Source organism: Cryptotermes secundus, unplaced genomic scaffold, assembly GCF_002891405.2.
Source record: "Cryptotermes secundus unplaced genomic scaffold, Csec_1.0 scaffold4240, whole genome shotgun sequence".
NCBI lineage: Eukaryota > Metazoa > Arthropoda > Insecta > Blattodea > Kalotermitidae > Cryptotermes > Cryptotermes secundus.
In genome coordinates this window covers 29,797-42,013 of record NW_019734404.1, presented here as the reverse complement: position 1 = coordinate 42,013, position 12,217 = coordinate 29,797, and the positions used below count along the sequence as shown (strand labels likewise).

The window sequence follows — 12,217 nt, the reverse complement described above, 5'->3', positions numbered from 1 at the left end:
GAAATAGAGGAAGAGACGATAGCCTGCCAAGAAACGACAGAGGTGCGTCTAGAAGAGGAAGAGCCTCAGTGTACACGAAACCTGAGGTGGCACAACAAGAAGAGGTCCCTGTAGAAGATGCCGAAATAATACCGGTTGGAGAACCGAAGAAGAAATGGCGTAGGGACCGAAAACTGGCCGCGGAGCAACGCTGTCAGGAACTGAAGTATAAGAAACGGGAAAAGTTTGGATCCCAGAAGAGATTGGCCGTAGCGTGCAGAGGGACAAGCCACCATGCAAAAGTGGCACAGAAAACACAAATCGACTGGAAGGTGTCCCGCCGTGCAGCAGTGGCACGACGCAAGAAAGACTTCCTCAGGGCGAACAAGACCCAGGAAAAGTGTTGATCACGGAAAGAACTGGCCACTGAGAGAATCAGGATGATCCGCCGAGCAGAAGTGGCATGGTGTAGCAGTCACAGGGACAATGCTGCAGCAAGACCCCAGAAAAGGCAAGAGCTCCGGAAGCGACGTCGAGCACTCCCGGGAGACAACAGAAGAATAAGGAGCCGAAACTTCAAGGAACCCATTCCTAGGAGTACGAAGACATTACACGAGGCCCTTGGACAAGCTCTCGAGTCGGAGGGCATGAAGGGAACCATCCGGATTTCCAGTAGATTAAGAGGGGTGAGACACTGGACACTGTGGAGGGGTCGACCCCCTCCGAAACGAAAAAAAATGAAATAGCACAGAGGAGGAGCCGGTAACGTAGAAGCACCGGTCTCCACGACAAGAGTGAATGAGGAGTGAATGAGCGACGAATGAATGTGATACAACTGGATCTTTGGGCACATTAGTAGGAAACTGCTAGCGTCTAGCTGGTCTTGGAGAAAGAGTGGAGGATGTAATGGCCAGAGAATAGTCACTGCAAGAGTAGTAGCCGAAACAACAGGAGACACAGCAATCACAGCAACAGGAAGAAAAAGGAACGATGATGTACCATTAGGCAGTTTGGGACGAACAACCTTTAGAAGGGAGCAGTGTGACATGGATGGCGCAATGGGAAGTGGGGGTCATGTGAACTCTGCGTTTCCTTGAGTGACATCACATACCCCCACTCCTTCCACCAGTACGCAACGCTCGGTAAACACCCCACCCCTCCCACCCCATGCTGACGTGGCAGAGGAGCGGCTGCGCCAGGCAACCATTGCTGCGGTGACATAACAAGGAATAACGGTGGTTACTACTCAGCCATAAACAACTCCCGACAGCGTTGCCAGCAACACCTGTAAACACAGCGACTAGGCAACAACGAAGTGAGGAGTTTTCCCGTTGTCTGGCTGAGGGTTTATAAGAGCACTACACTGCCTAAAGAGTCAGTTAAAATGTAGCAGCCGCCGAAGACAGTTGAATTGTAGTAGTCACTGAGTTCAGTTGTAACAAGTGAATCATGTTGGTGTGAAGAGATTTGTGAGTAGGGTTTGTAAAGTGTGTAAACCCGCAACCTTGTCATAATGAATTTNATTTTGCAAATATCAGAGAGGACTCATTTAGAAACTTTTTCTCAGTGCACTATGATAATGTAGGCTGTCTGATGAAAGCCTTTGGCCAACATGATCCACGTGGATTGTGTGTGGTTCTGTAATGGAAATGGACACCCTTCGGTTCCAGTTCCATGTCATTCACATGAAGGAGTCATGAAAATATGCACCTTCTCATGAAACATATCCAACATAATAACTATTTGTGGCATATCTGTGGGGACTTGAAAGTCATTGCACTTCATCTTGGTTTACAACTGTGCTGTATAAAATTGTGTTGTTTCCTCTGTGAATGGGACAGCTGGACATGGGAAAGTCATTACTCAAAAAAAGAATAGTCACTTCAACCAGTAGTTTTCTGATGTGTAGTTATCCAAGGTCAACTGTAAGTGGAGAGATGTTTTGTGGAATCTTCCAAGTATATAACAGTAAGCCTGAATATGAATTCAAAAAGAAGAATGTATTCCTGATCATTTATGCTAAAATAAGGGGAAAATATGCATGCATAATTGAAAACATTGATACCCCAAGATAAGGAGACCATGGTGAATGTTGAATATAGAAATTTGGAATGTATGTATATCATTTGCCGGTCATGGTAACCGAGCGGTCTAAGGCATGTACTGTCTTCGCTCGCTTGGAAACCGGGATTGTGGGTTCGAATCCCACTCAGGGCATGGATGTTTAGTTTGTGTGTGTGTGCGTTTTTCTGTGTTTGTGTACAGGTAGAGGCCTTGCGATGAGCTGATCACCTGCCCAAGGAGTCCTACCAAATATGTAATATTTAGAAAAACCGAAGTGAATGGAGAAGTTCATGGAGGTAGGCCCTAGGCCCACTGGGGCTGTAGTGCCAAGGAAAAAAGAATGTATATCATTTGATTGTGTAATTATCTTGAAAGCAAAACTGATGGAAAAGTTTATTAACATAATATATGTTTGTGCTAAAACAAGGGGAAAATATGCATGCATAATTGAAAACATTGGTACTCCAAGATAAGGAGACCATGGTGATTGTTTAATATAGAAATTTGGAAATGTATGTATGTCATTTGATTGTGTAATTATCTTGAAACAAAACTGATGGAAAAGTTTATTAACATGATATATGTTTCATTTTTCTCCAAATCTTTTGTTCAAAACGTTTTTCACCTCAGGAAATAGTTAGCAAGTTACACTTGAAAATAAAAATTTAAATGTTGCAGCAGTTTTCCATAAAGTTCTCCAATATCATCCAATATCCAATTCCATCAAGTGGTTCTTGAATTGTTCCATGTGCATGGATGGGTGGACTTCTTAGGTGCCCCACAGGGTACTGACAATCCCAAAAAAGGCACACAGATGAGCTGCAAATGAGATTATCTGTACATGGATAGTTGGGAATATACTATACTAAGAGTTAACCATTCAGAATTTGTTGAACAGAACACAATATCATTGTATGTGTTCAAAATGAATTACTTTCCTTGTCATTTTAAAGGCAAAATTTTATTTTTCACCAAAATAATCACCTATGGTTCATTATAGGACATCATTAAATAACAGAGAAGTATTTTTGAGCCAGGTATGTATACAAAACTAAATGTTACAAAGAACCTTTAGTACACAGATTAAATAAAATAACAGATTGTGTCATGAAAATATTTTACAGGAGAAGAAAAATCAACTGAAGGACTTTGCTGGTGAAACAGTGCTACGAGGAGAAGAGTTTAAACGTTATGTGACAAAGCTGAGAGGCCGTAGCTCACTGTACAAAAGAAACAGAACTGAGCTGTCAGCACTCAAAGCTGAGGCTGGAGTACTGACTCGCACTACTGAAATACTTCGTGCTCGAGATGAGGCTATTTTGCGAGGACTGGTATGTTTTCTAATAAAAAAATCCTTTACCTAATAATTGCTTATGTATTTATATTAAAGCAGAATGTTTATGATAATGAAGAATTTGTTTTTCACCAGTTGTGACTACGTGCGGCAAATTAAATTTCTGTGCTTAATGCTGGAATAATATGTTAAATAGGCTTTACTGTCTCTTAACCACATCTTTCCTGATTGGCCATTAGTAGTTGTTCGTGACAAATGAATAGACCCCCCCCCCCAAGAGGTATGCACATTGAATAGAGATTACACTTCCACCCCTAGCAGGAACCCATTTTTCTCTTAAAAACTACTTCTTGGTTTTGGTCTTTTACTGTTCTAGGTCATTGGGTTAAGCCAGAAACTTCAGCTTCAAAATTTCTGCTTCATGAAACAGGAAAGTTTTGTTGGTTGAACTTCTTGCTTCACCCAATGGCCTATGCTAATGAACTTCACTTTTAAATTTCAATGTTGTTAAACTGGTTCCTAATGTTCAATAAAATTATGTAATATTGAAAGCCTACTGCAGCAGTGTGTATAATTATTATTGTACAATACTTAACACTTTGTGGACCAGTGGTATATTTTTATGATTTTAGGACACGTTAGATTGTAACACACTATACCTTTCTCTGGCGCCACCAAAATGAAATGACTACCGCGTAATATTATTCCGGAATGTTTGCTTAGTAGGCAGTAACTTGATCTTGCTGTTTGGGTTCCCTCTCCAAAGGAAAATGATCTTTGACCCTTCAAGCTCTTATTTACCAGGCAGGAAGTTAGTAGTGCAATGAGTCAAGGACAGAAGCGGTTGAAAACAAAGCAATATCTGACTTGTTCTCCGACGACGAGCTATCTGACGTTCCTTCTGAGACGTGTAGTGATAGTGATTTAGACAGTGGCAGTGACGGTGACAGGGGACAACAAACAATTGTGACCACAGACAATAAAAGTGAAAGTGGGTCCGACGAAAGTGCAGGTAGTAAAATTGCGGGGACAGCCACGTGGGGAAAAGTAGACAAAATGCCTACTTTGGGACAGTTTACCGGAAATCAATAGGTGAAACAAATTCCATCGGACCCAACACAAGTGTCTGATGTAGCAGAACTGTTTTTTGGAGATAGTGATACTCGTGTTGTGAATATGATTTCCACAATTTACAATTCAAGCAGGGTTGATGTTCAAAGGAGACATGGACAAGTAAAGAAGCCTATTTGTATTTCTGAGTATAATATGTTCATGAAGGGAGTTGATAGAGCCGATCAATACCTGGCCTATTATTCTCTTCCTAGGAAAACAATAAAGTGGACAAAGAAAGTTGCCTTGTGGCTTATCAATTGTGCCATTTTCAATTCAATTTTGGTTTACAAACATCTAAACCCTGATTTGAAATTGAAATACAAAGCATTTCTGATAAATGTGGCAAAGGCCTGGGCTACAGACCAAAAGGTGGTGGCAGAACCAGAGTCAGGCACAGACTTAGTGCGACCAGGCCCATCAACTCCCACCCCATGCAATCCTCATGTGGACACCCCTGGGTGACTCTCGGGTGATATGCGGAAACATACCCTTGTGAAAATTGTGAAGAGTAAACATTCCAAGGGGAAGCATCCTTCTAAGCAGTGCTGTGTTTGCACAGTTCACAAAAAAAGGAGTATGACTGTCTACGTTGCAAGTTCTGTGTAATGCCACTTCACAAAGGGGAATGTTTCCAGAAATATCACACTCTCAAGCACTTCTAGAAGCATTGGGAAGTGTTCTCCAAAAATTTTAGTTCATAAAATTAATTAGGAGATTTTATATTCATTTTTAAAGTGAACAGTGTACAAGTTAGGGTAGTAGGTTTAAAAATGCTGGTCCCCAGGGTGATTTAAATATTTAAATTGCTGGTCTGCAAAGTGTTAAGAAAATACTGTGACATAATGTCTAAAATGCAGAATCTTGGAATCAGATAAATATCACTCAGGCATGCTTTACTATGCACTGACTGGATAAGAAACATCTCTACAGTAATGAATGTGGGCAAAACAGTTGGAAGTGGCCCTTGTAAATGGTCTACAAGAAGCCAATATAAAGCAGCATGCCAGAGCCTGTGAAAGTGTTGGCCCCTATGTAATCCGTTACGGGGTTCAAATTATGTGACCTCACAACCTAGCAGTGAGTCCATGATGACAGAACAAATGTGAATACTTGTGAAGTCTTGTAATCATTAGTAAATAAGATGATTCAGTGTCCAATGTATCCATTTATGAGCACAAACCTGTATTACACTGTCATGTGATACCTGGTGTCAGAAGTACTGAATTGTTGGATTGTAGTTTGGAACTGATGTGACATTTGGTCATGGATGGATTGGAATGTCTGCTAAACTAAGTCAGGTCTAAAAGAAGGCCAACCAGAAAATGATGGAGATTGCAATACATGCCAACTAAGAACCAATAGAGGCTACCATAAGTGCCAAACAAGAAGAGATGAAGGCCGAAGTAAAGGCTGACCAAGAAAAGATTGAGGCTGCAATAAGTACCATCTGGTCCATGCAAACTGAACTCATAGAAACCCTCAGCAAACAAGTGGAGGACCTTGATACTGAGATTTAAGGGACATGACTGGACATGCAAGTAATGAGGTTTGTCAGTAAGCAGACTCACAGCCTCTGGGAATTGGAGGACATTGATATCCAGATTTAAGGGACATGACTGGACATGCAAGTAATGAGGTCTGTCAGTAAGCAGACTCAGCCTCAGGGAAGAACATCCAAGAGATATGGTTTGACATACAAGTGACAAAGATGCTGGTAGAAGTCATGGGGTGCGAGTTTGAGACAACTGGCAGAGTCAACGCCTAAGGTGTGTGTGTAGGTTTCGGGAACATAGCAGCTGGAGCGGATAGGATAAAGCCACCAAGGTTTGATGGGTTCATTTCCTACACCCTGTTTTATTGTCACTTTCACGCCATGGTGGGGCACAACACCTGGACGGACAGCCTGGGAAAAGCGACACCCATACTGGCTGTTTTACAGGAGCAGGCTGTCAACATTCTGCATAGCATCCCTACAGAAGTGAGGTACAGACACAGTGTTGAGGTGCTCAAGGACCACTATAATGTCCACTAACTGGCTGCAGTGTACCTTTCTTAGCTGAAAGCTACAACTCATCTGAGTAGCAAGTCTTGTCAAGAGTTCATGGCCACTGTTGAGTAGTTGGGTCACTGGGGCAATGCTGGGTCATCACAGTACTTCATCCATAGGGAGGCAACTTATGCATTGCCAACAGGATAAGGGACTGAGAGGTGAAGTTCCCCCTCATGGTGGGTGGTGAGAGGATGTTTGATAAGGCTATTTGGCAGGCCCTGAGGTTGTGAAGGTGGCAGCTAGACTAACAGAAAGGCTACAGGTGGTGGGGACTGGAGTGCCCTTGGGACCATGGTCACTAGGGTCTGAGTGCAAGCAAGCGTGGGCAACCCATATGCTGGCAGTACTGACGTTCCTGCCCCCTTGTTACACCCTCAGAGAGGAGTGGTGATGACATCCTCAATGCCAAAGGCTGGATAGGGCTGGATAGTCATGCCTTTTGACCATTGAGGATGGGGGCATCAGTGACAATCACTGGGCCAGACATAACTGCAGAGCTGCCCAAGAGAGAACTGACCTGGCCATGCATCACACGGATGGCATCAGGGGAGACTCTTCTCGTCATGAAGGAAGTGCTGATAAGAGTTGATCCTGGGGTGGCACCCCCTGATGACTTGAGTTCATATATTGCTGCATGGTCTGTAGGCCTAGAACTTCATTCATGAAAGATGCAGTTTCATTACACCCACTACAAATGATTAGAGATGTGTCTGTTGTGTTGCAAAGATCATGTTATATGAGTACACTCAACACTATTGGATTCAGCACAGTCACAGTTGGGCTTTTGTGTGCCACAGCACAAAGCAAAGCACAGGACAGAACAGAGACCACAGTCACACTTATTTTTTGGTTTGGTTCTACATTTGGCACACCACAAAAACAACAACAGCAACACTTTTCCTTTGGCTGGCCAATGTAAGGAATGTTTTCTTCAAGCCAGCTCATTTTAGTCTCTGAACCACTGAACCTTGGTATCCCATGCATTTCAGTATTCTCCTTATACAGAGTGTCCCAGGAGGAAAGGCCAGTATTCTAGGAAGTCATAGTATTGGTCATTCTAAGCAAGAAAGTATATTATATGCATATGTCCTATTCTGAACAGTTTCCGAGATAAAGCTATGGATGTTATCGCCCACATAAAGGAATATCGAGATGCACTCGGATGAGCAACACGCTATGTCCTCACATTAATTGCAGAGTGCATTGATGTTGTATTTCTCTGTGGGACTTGTAAACAACATATGAATTTAAAAAGGTGGGGTCTAACAAATGGAAGAAGAGTTTTTTAAGTTATTTCCAGGTTCTCTGGCTCAAGCTGTAGCTATTCACCATCCTGTCACTGAAGTCAGTGTAACTCATATGGTTTGTGTAGTCTTTGATTATAAGACATGTGTTACCCTTGTCTCTTTAGAAAGACACAATCCTTAGATTTCTTTAACCCTGAACACAGTGTCTCCTCTTTTCAGGACTGCAATTAGGTGCTCTCTCTTTCCTGATGTTATGAATTGTACCATGTGCATTGATTTTTCTGTGGTGAAGATTGTCAAAAAGTTTCAGCAAGTTGAACTAAGTGTCCAGGGATATTTTGTGGCTGACTTTCTCAACTTTCTGTACCAGTTCTAATACAGTTCCATGTATGGGTATGACATCTGTGCTATCCAGGTTTCTTTGTTCTCTTCTGTACACACTGGTGTCATATTTGAAACCAGATCTTGTTCAAAGGTTATAAATTGTTATACCAAATCTCCTATGGTTTTTTAAATGCTATGTCAAAAGATGATTTTCCCTTTGAACTTTATGATCACTTCTTCCACTGCCGTATGTTCTGTTGGATGATAGACTTCAGAAAATTTTGAATTTATGATATCAGATATTTGTCTGACTTTCCATAGTCTGTTATAATCAGGATCTTGTCTTTCTTGTGTCAGTGGCTTCTGATTGTCTGTGAAATGCACTTACGAGGGTGAATCAAATGAAAACTGTAAACTTTTTTTTTTTTAATTTAATTTATTGAATGAAAGCGGCACACAACTGTATCATTTTTCTACATAGTCTCCATTTCGTTCAATACAGGCTCTCCAGCATTTACAAAGTGTATGGATTCCTCTAGAAAAAAATTCTTGTGGTTGTCTGTGCAACCACTCATGCACAGCCTGCTGTACCTCCCATCACCTCTTTGAGTGGCCCAAACATGTTGTAATCACTTAGGGCTAGGTCTGATGAGTATGGCGGGTGTGGAAGACACTCAAAGTGCAAGTCTTGGATTGTTGCAATTGTTGCAAGTGCAGTACTGGGCCGACCATTGTCATGTTGCAAAAGGACACCTCTAAGTCAAAAGTCCACATTGCTTTGATCTGACTGCAGGTCGAAGATGATTCCTCAAGACATCTGAATATGAGGCACTGGTGATAGTGTTCCCCTGAGGCATGTAGTGCTCCAAGAGTAATGCTCATTCGTCCCAAAAGAGAGTCAGCATAATTTTCCTGCAGATGGCTGTGTCTGGAACTTCTTGGGTTTTGGTGATGTGGAATGATGCTATTCCTTGCTCGTTCTCTTTGTTTCTGGTTGGTGGTGGTGAACCCAAGTTTCATCACCAGTAACGATTCTCAAAAGGAAGCCATCACCTTCTGCTTAAAGGCGCCGCAGAAGTTCTTCACAGGCATCAATTCTGGAGTCAGCTGCCATGGCACCCACCTTGCAGACATTTTGTGAAAGTGGAGCACATGAATGACATGGTGTGCTGAGCCATGACTCATGTTAAGAATTTCAGCTATTTCATCCACAGACACTCCAATTCTCTATCACTAGGGCTTCAACTGCTGCAATAGACTCAGGGGTCACAACTCTGTGCGCCTGACCTGGGCAAGTCTGCCACAGATGTCACACCATTTCTGAATTTCCTACTCCACTCGTACACTTGCTGCTGTGACAAGCATGCATCACCATACTGAACCTTCATCCATCGATGAACTTCAGTCGGTTTCATACCGTCACTGATCAAAAAATGAATTACAGAACGTTGTTCTTCTTTCATGCATGTATTTAGTGGAGCAGCCATCTTCAAACCAGCACTGTGATGGCATTCTGTTTGTCTGCATTATACTGCCACCAATAGGATACTCTATAGCACTGGTAAAATGTCTGCCAACTTATAGGACAATTACGCGACATTTTGAATTTTTATCTCAGTTTTACGGTTTTCATTTGACTCATGTATTTAAGGATCTTTAGAAAACGACGATGTGGCATCCCACTGGAGGAGAAAGGAATAGCCAGGTTTGTCTTTGGTCCAGTATAGGTAATCTAGGCTTGAGGTCATCACTCATGTGAACTATGACTGCAAGCAATGCATGTAAGTCCTTCATACCCCTCTGAATCTTCATCATTTTCTTCAGAAATTGCTGGATCTTGAAGTGGAGTATGTTATCTCTTCTTCTGAGCCAATATCAGCATACTGCTCCTCACCATCATCCTGTGTGTATGCTAAATCAACTGACATACTCATTGCAGATCATGGCCCCATTGAAAGCACTGGGCGTGGAAACAAAACGAAGCATAAAGTGGAAAAGAATTTGCCACTGAACACTTCATTATTGTAGTGGCAATGCCTATTGCATCTTCACTTTTTTTGTTGTGTTCCCAAGATTGTTTAAAAAAATTGAGAAAGGAAATTACAGATGTTTGATAAAACTCTGCCACTGAGCACTGTGACATAATTCTAAGTATTACTTCACCCCCATGTGTGCTGTCAGGTTGGAAAACCTGTCAGATGTCAAAAAGGGAACTGAGAAGAAGAAAATTTCTTATGGGTGGGTTCACAGGTGAATAAATTGTTGCATGTGATTATAACAGTTGAAATCCTACGGAGTAGAATGACATGCTTTGTCTGGGTTAAACCCACACAATGGTTGCCAGAAAGGGTTCCTCAGTAAGATGTGGGACTGTTGATATATCGGACATTCAGCTGCTTGACAAGTCACTCGTGTGTTATTAAAGCAGACATTCATCCATAGAAGGTTAAAGGTAATTGAAATTATAAATTGTGACTGTTGGAAATTTGTAATCCATTGTACCCCTCCCTCCTTAAACCTGTGCTCCCATATGCTTTTGAGCAAATGAATGGGACATAAGAAAAGTCAAACACATTGTTTTGGAGCAGCCATTAAAATGCATGGAATCATGATTTTAAGATAATAAATAAAAATTATGTGCGCATGAAACTCTATCAGTTCCAAGTAGAGACCCTGGTTTCCTCTCTGTTTTACTACAACAAAGATCTTTTTAGTTTAAATCACATAGAAGCATTTCTTTTCATTTTGTATCTTTCTTCAGTTTTAAAAACTTAAGCAGAGGCTCAATAAGAGATATATTGGGATAATTAAATTCAGCATGCATGACAGCAGGTGAAGTATGTTCATGTTACATTAATGTACATTTAGATGAAAATGTTTCTAGCAAAATATATGGTGGAAGCACAGTTACCAACTCTCCAACATTATATGATCATCACTGAGCAATTATACCACATGTATAACTGTATAATGGTTCTGACAACTTTTCCATGAAGTCACGTAGTTCACTAATAGTTGAGGTGTGTTTGAGGAAGGAATGAAAAAGTATGGTAATCTCCTGGTTGATGTTTGGTGACAACCATTGTCTCATGTTCATGTATCAGTGTCTATTGTACTGTGTTTGCGTTTGAGTGGCTTTGAATAACAAGAGCATTAGTAATGCTGTTTACATTCATTCAGAACTGTAGGACATACAGAATTCTTTGTATTTGATAGAAATATGAAGAGGGACACATGGTCTGTATGAATACTAATTCTTCCATAATATATGCAGAAATAAATTATTTATGTTGTAGGCAATGGAAGAGGCTCAGCGAGGAGTGTCTGGGTTTCGAGTAGCAGAGGAACGTATGGAGCAAGTTTCTGGAGAGAAGGCAAACATTGACCAAAAGAAAGGGCAGACTCTGGAAGAAATGTCTTCCCTTGTACTGGAGCTTACCCAGCGAATTGCCACTAAGAAGGCTCAGCTAGCACCAATTATCAAAGGTAATCATCACTATGCATTAACTGCTGTTATAAGGAAATGGTATTTTAACGGGGGGAGGTTCTAATGGTGACCTGTCCACAACTTCCCAATTGTAACCAGGTGAGAATATATTATTCATTTATTTGTAAGGGGATTTCTAGATTTCCTTCTTATTTCTACAGACACCCATAATTCAGAGCTGACAAGACCTGGAATGAACATGAATGGCATTATTATGTGACTGAAACTTGATTGTTTTAAGCCAGTAGTGACCCTCTTAGGGTGGATGTGTATACATATATATACTCAGCAAGAAAACAGAATAAAAGTTTATATACAGCAGCGGATATAGTTCTATTGCTATGCCTGCTTTGGGCTGCCTTGAAATAAAAGGATGCTTTTTATAATCGTCCAGTGCCGCCCTCCATTTATTTTTTTTTTTTTTGATTTTATTTAGTTATGAGTATTATAAAATAGTAGGTTACATTAAGGAATAGTAGATGGACATAGACCTGTTTATGTATTTAGGTGGTTAAACAATTAGTTTTAACACACATGCAAGAGCCAGGCAGGAAGACTCCCTACTGAGACTCCTTAGGATAGCTGGAATGGCAGAAAGTGACCATGTCGAGAATTGTGAGATGACAAGCGTGAAGGGTCATAAGTTTAAGAAAGGGGGG

The 12,217-nt window shown here is 41.3% G+C and overlaps 1 protein-coding gene across 2 annotated transcripts in view; it reads left to right on the top strand.

The window, feature by feature from the left end:
- Nucleotides 1-12,217, top strand: part of LOC111868975 (intraflagellar transport protein 81 homolog) — a 71,372-nt gene that overhangs the window by 42,902 nt on the left and 16,253 nt on the right. For both annotated transcript variants that reach the window (XM_023860114.2, XM_033753253.1), the window contains 2 exons: nt 3,168-3,374; nt 11,368-11,557. In XM_023860114.2, coding sequence (XP_023715882.1) covers nt 3,168-3,374; nt 11,368-11,557 — 397 coding nt within the window. The remainder of the gene's footprint in view (nt 1-3,167; nt 3,375-11,367; nt 11,558-12,217) is intronic.